Below are 15,769 nucleotides of genomic sequence, written 5' to 3' on the forward strand. Positions count from 1 at the left end.
TTCAAGGAAAGTTCTTGTTACTTGGCCTAAAGCAAACTTGCCAGATTCCTCTTCCTCCAGTCAGACACCATATGCGCTGTTACAGAGAACCTCAGAACATATGCTACTCTGCACTGGGATTGAGTGGCGATTCCGTACGTTTCTGAGAGAGTGATCACAGGTCTGCAGAAGGCACCTCTCCTGAACTCTTGGATCAGGAAGAGAAAAAGCAACACCCATTCAGATCTGACGAATGTTTAATCAGAGCTCATTAAAGAAACCCAGTTAGCAATCATTACCAATGGCATCAGCATCTGTAGCAGATTATACCAAATACTAAAATGCCTCAGGCTTTCAAAGTTAATATTACCTTTGGTGATCATACTTCTCTCCAAATAATATGTTTTCTCTCACATTTCCCTGAAAGATCCATGCTTGCTGGGAAACGCAGGCCAGAGTCCCATTGACGTCCACGATCCCTTGTTGTAATTGCATCTGGAGCAACAACACCAGAGAACCTTCAGGAGCCAGGCCTTGCCACCTTCTCCTCGGGGGCCTATTGCACACTTGCCCCCCACTTACTGTATGAGCACTGATTCGGAAGGTGCAAGAGGGTGACAGGCTGTCTTGCCACACACTGCAAAGCCCGTCTGTGTAGACCAAGGGTCTCAAAGTCAAACATCTGCGAGAGGCCAGATGGGAATGTTCCAGAAGGGGCAGAGGTGAGCCCTGTGCTCTGGAGAGCACAGGCTGCAGGGCTGCTGCTGGCTCATGTGCACCTTTGTGCAGCTAGGATGAGATGCTTTCTGAGCAGACCCATCGCAAAAGCTCCCTCTTCCCCCAGGTGCACTGGCTAGACCCCACCCTCCTCAGCCAGGCCCCCAGGGAGAGGGCACAGCTTGAACTGCTGTGGATGGTGGCCCTGGCATGCCCCATCCTAAGGAAGCAACCTTGACTCCATTGCACAGCTGGTGCCAAGCAAGGTTGCAAGCCTGCTGTGGCGAGTTTCTAATTTTTCAAGAGGATCGGAAAGTCTAGTGTCATGTGGAACTTCTGAACTTTCAAAACAATGAGGAATCCAATTAAGAAACATGCATGGGCTCCCATCTGTGACCCTGAGTACCCATGTTCATTTAAGATGGCCCTTCGTGGTGAGCCTCAACAGATAACGGGAGAGGCTAGTGGTGGTGCCATGTTTGTAGCTGTCAGGAAAGGGTGTATGAGGCAGACCGTGGTACTCAGGGCTGGTGCTCATGGGCCAGTGGCAGTGTGTTGGGGACAGCCAAGGACCATAGCCAAGGTGGCCGAGGGATGTGACTCCTTTCCTCCTCAGGAATGGTCTAAGGGATAGAGAACATTAGACTTGGAGAAGAGAGAATGATAATAAAACAACAACAACAACAAAAACTATAATAATAATAGCTAAAATGAATAGGGTGTATGCCAGGCACTGTGTTAAGTACATATAAAACGCTAATCACTGTGGCTGGCGCTGGGAATTGTCCTGTAACTACTATTATATCAGTTACCTCATTTAATCCTCATCACAACATCCTTAGCCCCATTTTACAGATGAGCCAACCAAGGCTCAGAGAGGTTAAGTGACTTATCCATGCTCATGAGACTGAGATTGCTGGTGAACCCACGCCGTCCAGAGCCCACTCACTTAAGCCAGTGACCACGTGAGGGGCCTGATCCCACCACTGTCACATGGGAGATGGATTCTGTTTTCTCTGGGACATTCCACAGGAGCAGACCATAGGGTAGAAGTTAAAAGGAGGCAAATTTCACTCCCATATACCTCAAATCTCTCTAAAGAGATCATGAGTTCCCCATCACTGGAAGCATCTGAGCAGAGGTTGACTCATCTCTTATAGGATTCAGTGGAAAGGACTCATGTTATGAGGTGGAGAATTGGGCTGGGTCACCTGTAATGCCCCTGCCGACTCTAGGGTGATCAAAGGCACTCACGCTGAATCCTGGAGCCTGAGGGACCGCCACAGCTCACCTGACTCAGCCCCTGCCTCCGCCTTCAAGCAGGGAAGGAGTTGTCACTCTTTCTACAAATGAGTCAGCTGAGGCCAGAATGAGTCACCCTGGTCTGGAGGGGCTCTTCAGAGCTTAGCATCCCCCTGTCTCTATTGCAGGCAAAGGCAATCCCAGGTGTCCAACCTTCCCTTTCTTTTCTTTTTTTTTTTTTTTTTTTTGCAGTACGCGGGCCTCTCACTGTTGTGGCCTCTCCCATTGCGGAGCACAGGCTCCGGACGCGCAGGTTCAGCGGCCATGGCTCACGGGCCCAGCCACTCTGCGGCATTTGGGATCTTCCCGGACCGGGGCACGAACCCGCGTCCTCTGCATCAGCAGGCGGACTCTCAACCACTGCGCCACCAGGGAAGCCCTCCAACCTTCCCTTTAAGAACACAGAGTGGAGAGAAAGAGAACTTAATTTCTTTCCCCAGGAAGTTTCTCATTCATTTGGAATGAGAAGCCTTGGCAACTGTGAACTGTTCATTTACTGTGGATACAGTGAATGGCTTGGCCATTTCCCTGGGGTCAAGCAGCTAGAAGTAGCAGACAAAGGAGGAGAGTGCACCCGCCCTCCCTTGCTACCACGAGGTGTGCTTTGGTTCACACATTCATTCAGCTCCTCCTCCATTGAGGAGCAGCTGCTCAGGGCAGACGCTGGGGAAATGGAGATGGATCGAGTCACCGAGAGTCGCAGGTTCCTGGGTTTTTCCCCGCCAAGCTGCCTGGCCGGCCTTTCTATTTGGCACAGGCCAAGCATGTCATGAGAAAACCATGGATTTAATGACCCATTGCTTCCTTTGACCAAGATGGAGCTCCAGGCAAGGAAGCTATCGCTGCTTAACTCATGTCTTCAGGAGGCAAACTGGGGAGAGCACATGGAAGGCCCGGCCCCGCCTGCCATGGGCCTGGAACTGCCAAGTGCATTGACCTCCTGGGCGTCACCATTAACTCTGAGCACAGAGTCCAGTGCGGCCGAGCCCAGGGCCCCAAACGCAGCCAGCAGGGAACCACTCCATCGTCGCAACGCCCAGCACACAGCTTACCTGTCCTAGGAGAGCTGCAGGGAGGGAAGTCTTTCCACTTCCAATATTCCCACAGGTGCCCACGACCTTCCCCTACCAGAGAAACAGAAAAAAGACAGTCATTCTCCGAGTTCTTAGAGGGTCACCACCGAACTGCACTGGCCAGGCCAGGCAGGGACCAGTGGGGTACTGCTGGCTCTGTGAGGTGGCGGTTGCAGCCTCGCCCCCCAACCCCAACACACGGCCTCACAGGAGGCAGGAGCCTCCGTCTGAATTAAGAGCCTCCTCTGCACAACCCAGCACAGCACCCGGAGGGCTTCTAGAAATCATGTATAAGCACCGATGCAGAACAGCCTTGCGCTGCTCTGGGACACACAGGCCCTGAACATGAGGGTGGTCCTGTGCCGCGACTCCAGGAAAGTAAATCTAATGGACGTCAAAGGCTGCACAACCCAGAGGGACAGTGACAGCCTGCAAGTACAGAAGGCTGGGTGCTTTTTAAAAGTCCTCTTAAAGCATCCTTCCTCCATCACAACTCAGTCTGAAATCACTGAGCAGTTATGCTGTTCCAGCGTGTTGGGTTCATGGATTTTTCTACAGCCACAAGTTTATTAATTCAACTAACAAATCATTGCTAAAGCCTGCTTTGTGCCGGGTGCTGTTCTGAACACCAGCAATAGCACAATACAGCAAAGAACATCACAGTCAAAAGTCTGGGTCTGCCCGCACGGAGCTTATGTTTTAGTTGGGGAGACAGTAAACACGATAAGTAAGTAAAAGATGGAGTATGTCAGACCTGCCGTGGAAGCAAATAAAGCAGCGAGGAGATGGGGCCGGGGAGGCTTACTGGACATGTGGGCCTCTTAGCTTGAGTTCTCCCAGAAGGAGACCGCAAAGCAAGGAATTGAGTGAAGGTAGCTTGCTGGGGAGGTGCAGAAAACACCAGCTGGGAGGAGGGGGATGGTACGGGAGGAGGAAGGTGGCCCATCAAGGGAGTGCCGTTAGGTCAGCCCCCACAGGAGGCCAGTGAAGCTCAATCCTGCTGGGAAACTCAAGGAATTGCGGAAACTGAGCATGGCTTTGTCCTCCCAACGGCTGAGGGAGTCAGGATAGATAGCCAACAGTCAGTGTTTGAGAGCTGCTCCCTCGGCTGTTGACGTCTTGGCTTACTGAGGGTGGTGGGGAGGGCCCTCAGGCACACAGATGCAGATCTGGCAGTTGGAAGATGGCCAGGCCACACGGACGGGTCACTGACAGTACCTGCTACAGGTGATGTCTGAGTAAGACCCGGAGGGGGCAAGGGAGTGAGCCGTGTCGTTATGGGGGGCAGCACTTCTGGCAGAATAGGAGTCCCTGTGGAGACTCTGAGGTGAGACCACTCTTGTGTTCAAGCAGATATTGCAATGCAGCAGTTGGAACATCTAGAACATTCTCACGGAGACCTGCTCCCAGTGATGCCTCAGAGCAAAGATGCCCAGCACGGGGCCAAATGTGGCTTCTTTCCCACCTGAGCTAGACCAGAGGGCCCCTCGCCTGCCTGCTACCCCCAGCACAAGAGGGCTGTTGCCTGTCATCATTCAGCCCTTGGATAAGTCTTTACTGAACGCCAGATACTGCACTAGGCACTGGCAATAAAACAGTGATCAAGGCAGACGCAGTCCCTGCCTTTACTGTCACTGGCGCTGCAGGTAAGTGAAGCGGATCCATTTTAATTCCACCAAAAGGACTACAAGGAACCGGGGCATTATGAAGACTTTGGGACAAAGAGACACAGGGATGGATCCAGCTTCCCTAGACACCTGGCTCTTTGTTGAGTCCTGTCCCCTACTTGTGGCCAGATCTAAGCCTTCTAGATTCATCCTTGTCTTCAGCAGGAAATCCAGGAGGCCTGCACCCCTGAGTTTCTGATTATCTGGAAAACATTATTGGAAACCTACTCTGTGCCAGGCTCTGGGCTCAGTGTAAGGCCACACGACTGTGAACAAGTTCACAGATACGTGCCCTGACCTCAAGGAGGCTATGGTCTAAATTTGAACTAAATTTGGAAAAACACAGATGCCTTGAGTTTAGGGCATTTAAGGGCAGCACTTAAGCTGGACATGATCGTTAGAGGAAAAAGGCCACAGCAATAGCTCCCGTCCGTGGGGACTTAGCATTTGTGCGTGATGTGTCTTTCCGTCCTCCCATCCACCTTGTGAAGTGGGTACTATTATTAAAATACCCATGGAGCAGGTAAAGAAACTGGCTTGAAGAGGTTCGGCAATGTGCTCAAGGCCTTGCAGCTGGCGAGTGGCTGGGACTGGAACCCGGGTCCACCAGGCTAGAGAGGCATAGCCCTCATCCCCAAGATATTGTGCTGCACCCTTTGTCTTCACCTTATTTCACAAAATATTTGACCATGTCCTTGATGACAAGTCATGAGCCACCAATGTACTGAAAAGGAGGAAAGCGATTGAAGGGCTAAGAGGAGGCTTCTTTACAACACAAGAGCAGTTCACTGAGTCCTCCCTGGAGCAACGCTGAAGGCATGGTTGAAGTAATCTGGGTGCTGCATGTCATAGGTGGGGAAAAGTGATGAGAAAGCAAGTGGGCTGCACACAGCAGGACTTCACTGAGAGCCAAGCTCAACTGCACTCAGCCAACCAAATATCATTTCCAATGAATATGTGCCGAGAGCCTTGTGAGCCACAAGAGGTATCACTCTACACCAGCCATTGAGCCTAGCGTCACATAATACATAAGAACCTCTCCCTCTATAGTGCTCACATGGGGAAAGGGTGAGTCAACAAGATGGGAGATTAAAATATTAGGCCCAAGATTAATGCTGAGCCCTTTGCAGCAAAATCAAAACTGCCATCCGGGGAGCACGGCTGACAAGTACCCAGGGCAAGAAAACCACATGCAAGAGAAGGTCAAACATTCCCCAAATGCAGAGCTGCTCTAAGGACTCTACCCTCCAATCCCAAGGGGAGGGGAGCAGCCAGCAGAATCTGGGTGGCTTCTGTTCCTAGGCTGCCTGTGGCACTCATTTTGCTTTTTACAAGAGCAGTGTCGCTTGGTGGTTAAGAGCAGATGGTGACACCAGGCACCCTGGGTATGAAGCCCTCTTCTGCCACTTTCGAGCTGTTTGACTTGGACAAGTTATTTAACGTGCTGTGTCTCTGGTTCCTCAGTCATAAAGTGGGGCTGCTATACACCCACCTCATAAGGTTATTGGGGTAGCTAAATGACTTAATTATGTGCCTCGTAAATAGAAATTGCTCATAACTGTCAGCTATTATAATCTATGATTGGACTCCAACGTGAAATTAAGAACAAATCTGAAAAGACTTATGAAAGCTAGTCAGTTTGAGTCTAGCCACCTGAAGTGGATTGTCCGTTAAACACTGCAACTGGTTCTCAACTCCTGTGGAATTTGAAGATCGACACTAATACAACCACTAAGACAACGGTATTCTCTCAGCTTGAAGAGATGTCTCCAGGTTCATTTGCATAGCTTTAAAATTTGGGAAGAAATGGAGACTTCCCACCACGACCTCCTGCTCAAACTGAATTATATTCAGCCTTGAGAAGGCCATGGTCATGTGACACAAGGAAGAAGGATGGAGGCCACACCTTTGGAACACATACCCACCTTTCTCACCACAAAGCTTATATTGTGCAGAATCGATTTGGGGCTGCCACGTTGCTCCTGGGCGCTGGTGACTCCCTGACCTGATGGACTCAAACTGTATGCCTCTGGCCTCTGTTTCTTAAGAAGATGCTTCTTCTGGTTCTGCACTTTCTTTAGGTCACTTTTCCCCCTGGTTTCTTGCTCCCATGTCAAGGTGGCATTTGCTAAAAGAAAGACTGTATCTGGGTCTTCTGGTTGGGTGATGTAAGATGAGGGGCTTTTAGCTATGAGAATTTTCTAAGAGTAAAGAAACAAAATTAACTTGGCAGACGTCATCCATTTGCAAGAATCATCCCAGTATATCTTCTAATGACCCCAAATCATAATCTTGGGAATTCTACCTGGGACATCCAGGAAAGGTATTCTGAAGATATTCCCTGAGGAGAAGCTGCAGCAAAAATAGTCGATTAGCTCATACTATGTAGAACGGATGCTTTTTTAACCACAAGGCCTATCTGGGTCACCCACATTGGAGAATGCTGATCCCAGCTACAATTTACCCTTATGCCCAAGATGGCCAGCTTTTGCCAGTCTTTGGGCGGTTGGCTTCACTGCTTGACACTAATGCTTATGAAACCAAGGTCACATGCTCAGTCTCTGCTGTGTCTTCTTCCTAAGTCCCCACTCAGCTCAGTTCAACAAAACACCTGCCAAGTGCCTACTCTGGGCCAGATTCTGGGGTAAACAGCAGAAATGCAAATATTAATAATAAGGCATCCTTCCTGTCCTTGAAGAGACTGCAGTCCAGGTGGAGATGGGAACATGCACAGATCATTTCAGTGAAATGTGACAGGGACAAAGCCCTGTAACTGCCAGAGATGGGACACTTGGCTCCGCATCCTGGAGGCCCATGTAATTGATGCCTGAGCTGAGTCTGTACAGTGCTGTACAGGCAAAGATGAGGGAGGGGTTAGGGGAGGAGAGCTTTCTAGTAGAGGGCACAGCATGAGCAAAAACAGGCAATAGCGTGGTTTGGGGGGATGAGAGGTATAAGACAAGAAATTCAGTATAACCGAGGGCCAGAGCTCAAGGTAGGAAGGGGATAAGAAATGAAGTGGAGACATAACTGAGGATCTGCTGATGGAGGACTCAGGCTCAGTCCTGGAGAGTGAAGGACAAGGATTTCAAGCAGGTTAATGTCAGTGATCAGACAAATATTTTAAAGCTCAATTAACAGTGCAATATGGATTTGAAAAGGACAACACTGGGAAAAGACAATTGGTTCTTCGGTCAGTGTGATAGTTCAGATGAGAGACTATGAAGCCTTGAATGAAGGTGATGGCACTAGGGACAGAGTGGAGGTTGCAGAGTCAAGAACTAGCATTGTTCCTCTAGTCTAAGATATTGGGTATCGTTACACAATTAATGTGATGAGGTTACCTCTGTGTTTTGTTCAAAATGTAATAACTCAACCGTGTACCTTCCAATCCAGTTTCATAAATGGTGCCCTTTAAAATTGAAGGAATACAGTGATCAGGAGGTGAGCCAACAGGATTCTTTTTTTTCTTTTAACTATTATTTGTGTCATTCTTTTTCTGTTTTTTAAATTTTTTGGCCACGTTGGGTCTTCGTTGCTGTGCGCGGGCTTTCTCTAGTTGTGTCGAGCGGGGGCCACTCTTCGTTGCAGTGCACAGGCTTCTCATTGTAGTGGCTTCTCTTGTTGCGGAGCACAGGCTCTAGGCACATGGGGCTCAGTAGTTGTGGCACACGGGCTCAGAAGTTGTGGCTCATGGGCTCTAGAGCGCAGGCTCAGTAGTTGTGGTGCACGGGCTTAGTTGCTCTGTGGCATGTGGGATCTTCCCGGACCAGGGCTCGAACCCATGTCCCCTGCATTGGCAGGAGGATTCTTAACTACTGCACCACCAGGGAAGTCCCAACAGGATTCTTGATTGGTTAAATGTGGATGGTAAGGGAGAAGAGGGATACAGGCACCTAGGATGCTTAAAATGACATCCACATTTCAGACTTGAGTGAATAAGATCTTCCAATCAATTCACAGAGGTCTGAATGCACTGTTCTCTTGCCTGAAATGTGCTTCTTCTTTTCCTTTCCTTGCCTCAACTTCAAAACCACTTTATCTGCCCTTCCTACACATCACGTTCACCCTTACTATATATAGCAATTACTGGGATACCTGGTCCTGTACTAGACTGGAGGCTCTTAAGAGTAAAGACTCTCTTCCTTGTATTTGCATTTTCCACAGTGCCTTGCATATAGGAAGCATACAGTAAATCTTATTTGCATTTTCCACAATGCCTTGCATATAGGAAGCATACAGTAAATCTTTTTTTTTAATTGAGATATAGTTGATTTACAATATTAATCTCACGTACACAACATAGTGATTCAAAGTTTTTATAGATTATACTCCATTTAAAGTTATTATAAAATATTGGCTATATTCCTGTGCTGTACAATATATCCTTGCAGTTTATTTATTTTATACATAACAGTTTGTACCGCTTAATCCCCTGTTCCTATCGTGCTCCTTCCCCTTCCCTCTCCCCACTGGTAACCACTAGTTTGTTCTCTATATCTGTGAGTTTGTTTCCTTTTTGTTATATGCAGGGTTTTATGCTTTACTTTTTTAGACTTCACATATACATGATATCATTCAGTATTTGTCTTTCTTTGTCTGACTTATTTCACTTAGCATAATGCCCTCCAAGTCCATCCACGCTGCTACAAATGGCAAAATTTCATTCTTTTTATGGCTGAGTAATATTCTATTGTGTATATGTACCACTATCTTCCTTATCCATTCATCTCTCAATGGACACTTAGGTTCCTTCCATATCTTGGCTTTTGTAAATAATGCTGCTATGAACATTGTGGTGCATGTATCTTTTCAAATTAGTGTTCTGTTTTCTTCAGATATATACCCCAGAGTGGAATTGCTGGGTCATATGGTAGTTCTATTTTTAGTTTTTTGAGGAATCTCCACACTGTTGTTTTCTATAGTGACTGCACAAATTTACCTTCTACCAACAGTATACGAGGGTTCTCTTTTTTCCACATGCTCCCCAACATCTGTAATTTGTGTTCTTTTTGATGATAGACATTCTGACAGGTGTGAGGTGATATCTCTTTGTGGTTTTGATTTGCATTTCCCTGATGATTAGCGATGCTGAGCATCTTTTCATGTGCCTGTTGGCATCTGCATTTCCTCTTTGGAAACATTTCTGTTCAGTTCTTTTGCCCGTTTCTAATTGGGTTGTTTGGGTTTTTGATGTTGAGTTGTATGAGCTGTTTATATATGTTGGATATTAACCCCTTATCAGTCATATCATTTGCAAATATTTTCTTCCATTCAGTAGGTTGTCTTTTCGTTTTGTCAATGCTTTCCTTTGCTGTGCTACTGTCAATTTCTCCCTTTATATCTGTTAATATTTGCTTTATGTATTTAAGTGGGTCCTATGTTGAGTGCATATGTATTTATAATTGTTATATTTTCTTCTTGGATTGGTCCTTTGATCATTACGTAATGCCTTTGTTTCTTGTAACAGTCTTTGTTTTAAAGTCTGTTTTTTCTGATATAAGTATTGCTACTCCAGCTTTCTTTCAATTTCCATCTGCATGGAATGCCTTTTCCATCCCCTTACTTTCAATCTGTGTGTGTCTTTAGATCTGAAGTGAGTCTCTTGCAGGCAGCATGTATATGGGTTTTGTTTTCATATCTATTCAGCCACTCTATGTCTTTTGGTTGGAGCATTTAGTCCATTTACATTTAAAGTAATAATGGGTAGGTATCATCATTTTGTTAATTGTCTTGGGGTTGTTTTTGTAGTTCTTTTTTGTTCTTTTCTTCTTTTGCTCTCTTCCTTTGTGATTTGATGACAATCTTTAGTGTTATGTTTGGATTCCTTTTTTGTGTGTGTGTTTATCTATCATAAATGTATGGTTTGTGGCTACCATGAGGTTTATATATAGAAATCTATACATACATATATATATATATATACATGATTATTTTAAGTTGCTGATCTCCTAATTTCAAATGCATTTTAACAACCCTGAGTTTTTACTCTCTTCCCCCACAAGTACTATTTTTCCATATTTTACATCAATTTGTTTTGTTATCCCTTAACTATATATTGTGGATTTAGATGATTTTACTACTTTTGCCTTTTAACCGTCCTACCAATTTTATACATATTTTATACATAGTTGATACATATACCTTTACTGTATATTTGCCCTTACTGATAAGCCTTCTCCTTTTGTGATTTTCATGTTTCTAGTTGTGGTCTTTTCTTTCTAGCTTAGAGAAGTCCCTTTAACATTTCTTGTAAAGCTGGTTTGATGGTTCCGAACTCTTTTAGCTTTTGCTTGTCTGTAAAGTTATGAACTCTCCATCAAATCTGAATGAGAGTCTTGCTGTGTAGAGTATTCTTGGTTGTAGTTTTTCCCCTTTCATCACTTTAAATATATCGTGCCACTCCCTTCTGACCTGCAGAGTTTCTGCTGAAGTCAGCTGATAGCCTTATGGGAGTTTCCTTGTATGCAACTTGTTGCTTTCCCTTGCTGCTTTTAATAGTCTCTCTTTATCTTTAATTTTTGCCATTTTAATTACAATGTGTCTTTGTGTGGTTCTCTTTGTGTTGATCCTGTTTGGGACTCACACAGTAAATCTTTGATGAATGAATAGATTAATAAATAAAATGACTAAATGAGTGTATAAATATGGTGCCCCCCCACCTCCTTCATCACTTCTGTCACCACACACATCCTAGGACAAACTAGGTAGACAAAGGGGAGATAGCTCAGTGCAAACTGAACTCCACTCCTGGAACAAGTTAAGATTTATGGCTTGGAGAAAGAGTAGAGGGTCAGGAACATCATTTCCCTGGGTGGAGACTCCATCTCATTTTTACTAAAAGGGCAGGCCACCTATAATACTCTGCCTGTATCCTGCTTGATGCATATTTGTGTATCCAACACTGAATGGAGGGTCGTCTCCCAACACCCACCAAACCAGTGACCCAGCCCTCCAATGGGTTGACACAGCCTCCCCTTATCTGGGAATTTTCCTGCCCCAAAATGAGATCTTTCTTCCCTGCTCACCCCGTGTTATTTATACCTTCATTCTCCTTAGAGAGACATTGGCTTCAGCTGCTGCTTTGACCGAGAAAGGTAAGATTGCAATTGAAAACTTCATTACATTAAACATGGCAATCACACTAAATGCCTGAAGAACAAAAGAGAGGTATAGAATTCAGGATGGGATGTTGCTTTGGCTTTGAACCATTAAGTCCATGGGGATTAAACTTCCTGAGATGAGAAACAGTAGCACAGTTGGGATTCTCAGAGGAAAAATTTTCTCATTTCATGGCTCAGAAATCATGGGTTGGCAAATTAAAGGTATTAACATCTTAAACTATTTTGCGTTTGGATTTTCACCAAAATGGTGGGAAACTTATCCCCTTATCTCTGTCAATCCAGAGGATAAGGTCTGAAAAGTGCCTCTAATTGAGTGCCTTTGGAAATCTCCATCCATAGCATATCCTTATTTGGTCTAGACCATTCGCTCAAAAACATATGCAGATTTTTCCTAAATTATTCCCTTCTCTTAGTTGCTTCAGAGGCATCTGACCCTTCAGAGATAGAGCATCCTTTTACATACCACACAGAGACCAGTGTTGAAGGTGCAAGCTCCCTAGAATGATGTGCCTGGCCCAGGCTGGTTGCTGGTTCTCCTTCCCTCAGGGTCTGGCCTCCATGCCCTGTCTCCACACACACATAAGGGACCAATTGGAGAGCCTCGGTTCCACTGTCATTTCCAAAACAATGAACAATGACCTCCCTTCACTAGGACCTTCCCCACTGAGCCCTGCCTGGTGGGTGGATAATATCATATAGCCTCAATGAAGACAAGTTTCCTTGCTCTGTGGGTGCCCCACAGGGGGCATGATCTCATCTCTCAGCTTTCATCTTCTCATCTGTCCAACTTGTAATTAGCAGCCTCTCCCTAACCACCCATCTAAGAAATTAAAAACACAACTTCCATCGACAAATCTGGAGTGATCCTTCCTGCTGTTGAATGGGCCCCATGGACAGGGCCCCCAGGCTTCAACTAATTCTAGTTAGTTCATTAAGAGGATGATGAAGGATGCTCCCTTCATCACATCTGGTCCCAAATATATCCCCAAAGAGAATTCAGCTCCCCCAGGTCCTAGAGCACTATCTTGGCTCAGGAAATCCAGGCCCTGGCTAGCAGAGCCCCCGGGCTGCCTGATGTGACAGCTCCTCAGGGCTGACCTCCTACTCATGTGGCTCTGGCAGAGGAGGAGACTGAAAGAGATTCTTAGTCCAAAGAAATACGATCCTCGCATTCAGGGAATTTGTTCTTGGTCTAGATTTCTTCTAAATCATCGTTTTAAAAAATATTAACAATGTGCACTTAATTTGGTTTCAAATTAATTTGCCTGGTGTGTTCTGGGAAAAAACTTTTTTGGGGGTTTGGCATGGTAGACAGCAGCCACAATAATCCAATAGCATTCATTCTGTACATCAACCATTGCTGTTCATTTTGGCTTTCGGTTCAAGTCCCCAGAGTGTGTGAGAGAAAAATGTGTGCGAAGAAACTAAGAGAATTAAAGTATTTCCCAAAGAAACACGGGGCAGTAATTGCATTGACAGTGCCACAACGAATGCCCCAGAAGAGCATCCTGCCTTCTCAAATGTCCCCCCACACTCCCCTCCAGATCCCTGATTTTTGGTGCAATTCTTTTCTGGGGAGCATACCTCTCCTTTTTTTATTTCATTCTCTCTCTTTTTCTTGCCTTTGTGTTCTTTCTTCCAACCACTTCCCCTTCAGACACTGCTTTAATATTCAAAATGTTTGTTTCTTTATTTCAGTCAAGGGCCATTTCCTCTCTAGCTCAGGTCCTGAGCCCCTCACATTCACTCCAATTCTCCTTCTGAGGCTTTCAACCTGAATATGCCTGGCCTGGCTGAGCATAAGGCTAATGAGAACAGCAACAACTTATGCAGCATTTACCGCATTCGAGGTGCTGACAGAGTGCTTTGTGTAAGACAACTTCTATCCTCACAAGACAACTTCTATCCTCACAACGACAGGGACTGTCATCACCCCATTTACAGATAATAAAACCGATACGAGAGGTTCTGTGAATTGCTGTAAGTCATAGCAAGTGTGGAGTCGGGCTTTAAACGAGGGGGACCCTGATCCGGACACCACACTGCCTCTCCCAATACTGACACCTCTCCCACCCAGAGAACTTTCACCAACTCTCTTCTTGGCGTATATATGGATAAATAAGAATAAAATAGTCAAGGGCTCCTTGGTTTCAATGTCCAAACATAAAATTGTGTTCCAGCATTAACTACTATCCCTGCCCTGCTGTAGACTGAATAAGAATTGCTACTAAGCTCTCCTCGGCTCCCAGTCAGCTCAAGTACTTGTTTTAGAAGTCAGGGTGGAATTCTGCTGTTTTCTGGCTCACCATGATTGGGTGTTCTGATGCCAGTGCCAGAGGAGCTACCCACCTGGCACTTGCAGAGTTGGGTACAGAAGAGGCCAGCTCTAAAGAGGTGCTTACCACTGGGGCAGTGAGCTTTCATCTCAGGAGGATGTGGCAGGTAAATGTCAGTACAATGGCTATGGTGGATGCAATGGGGGCCAGCACTGAGTTTCCACTTTGGACAAATCCAGCTTTTTCCAGTAATCTCCTTTCCCTCTTCCTTATATCTGTGAAATAGAAACAGTCCACGGTGGTCTTATGTTGCTTGTCAAGCACCAGCATTAAGAAACGTATTACTCAACGGAATACTCCTCAGCCATAAAAATGAATGAAATATTGCCATTTGCAGCAACAAGGGTGGACCTAGAGATTATCATACTAAGTGAAGTAAGTCAGACAGAGAAAGACAAATATCATGTGATAGCACTTATATGTGGAATCTAAAAAAGTAATACAAATGAACTTATCTAGGAAACAGAAAGAGACTCACAGACATGGAGAACAAAGTATGGATACCGAAAGGGAAGGGGCAGGGAGAGGGATAAATTAGGAGTCTAGGATTAACAGATACACACGACTATATATAAAATAGATAAAAAACAAGGAGTTACTGTAAAGCACAGGGAACTATACTCAATACCTTGTAACCTATAATGGAAAAGAATCTGAAAAAGAACATATATATATTATATATATACATATATAATATATATATGTATAACTGAATCACTTTACTGTACACCTGAAACTAATACAACATTGTAAACCAACTATACTTCAATTAAAAAAAAAAAAAAGGAACATATTACTCCTGCTCTGTTCTCCTGCAAATAAGTGTTAAGGGCTCTTGTTGTGAAGTTTAAATGGGAGGAAGCACAGACAGCCCGGAGCACAATGCCAGCATGTACTGGGGGTTCAGTGCGTGTCAGCTGCCATTGCTGGATGGTTTCCAAGGTCCCTTCTGATCTGATTCTCTGTGTGTCAGGAGTCATACCCTCAGATGCCTACAGGGGTCAGGCAAGTAAGGTAAATGAAGGGAGTGGGCAGAGAGCAAGACCAGAGCGAGGATGTCCCAGGCTCATCAGACTGTTTTGAAGTCTGAGATGTGGAATTTTATGAGACATCTCCCTACTCTTAAATGTTGGGAACTAATTGAAAAAGTTAAAGTACTGTAGGGGCCAAACAAAACACATATGGCAGCCTGAAGACTGCCAGATTGAGGCCCCTGCCCTTTGTCTCAGGAACAGCTACAAAAACCCAAGAGCACATCTCTCTTCCGTAAGTCCAGATGAGGCCATGACTCCGCACCACTCACACATAAAATTCAAGCTTCCCTCCCCTGCTGTTTAAAGAGTCCTTAATGGCAATTCCAGCGTCCTCTGCAAAAACCCTTTCACATTAGCAACATGGTGTCACAGCCCTTCTCGCTGAGTGCTGACTACAGACCAGGTGTTGGGCTGCACCCCGCACAGGCACGCTCTCCCTAGGCTGCTCTCACCACAGTGTGACACAGCAGAAGCCATCATTATGCCCTTCTGACAGTAGAGGAAAGGCCTAGCAGGTTAAGTGACTTGCCTCTTAAG

General features: G+C 45.6%; 1 protein-coding gene across 1 annotated transcript in view; it reads right to left on the reverse strand.

The window, feature by feature from the left end:
• Positions 1-345: 345 nt before the first annotated feature.
• The window catches only part of LOC132479816 (ATP-binding cassette sub-family C member 12-like), a 32,901-nt gene continuing 17,477 nt past the window's right edge, over positions 346-15,769 (reverse strand). The window contains 5 exon segments of the mRNA XM_060083431.1: positions 346-474; positions 3,051-3,122; positions 6,664-6,939; positions 11,783-11,890; positions 14,265-14,413. Of these exon segments, the coding sequence (XP_059939414.1) occupies positions 346-474; positions 3,051-3,122; positions 6,664-6,939; positions 11,783-11,890; positions 14,265-14,413 (734 nt within the window).

This window comes from Mesoplodon densirostris, chromosome 19 (assembly GCF_025265405.1).
Source record: "Mesoplodon densirostris isolate mMesDen1 chromosome 19, mMesDen1 primary haplotype, whole genome shotgun sequence".
Classification (NCBI taxonomy): Eukaryota; Metazoa; Chordata; class Mammalia; order Artiodactyla; family Ziphiidae; genus Mesoplodon; species Mesoplodon densirostris.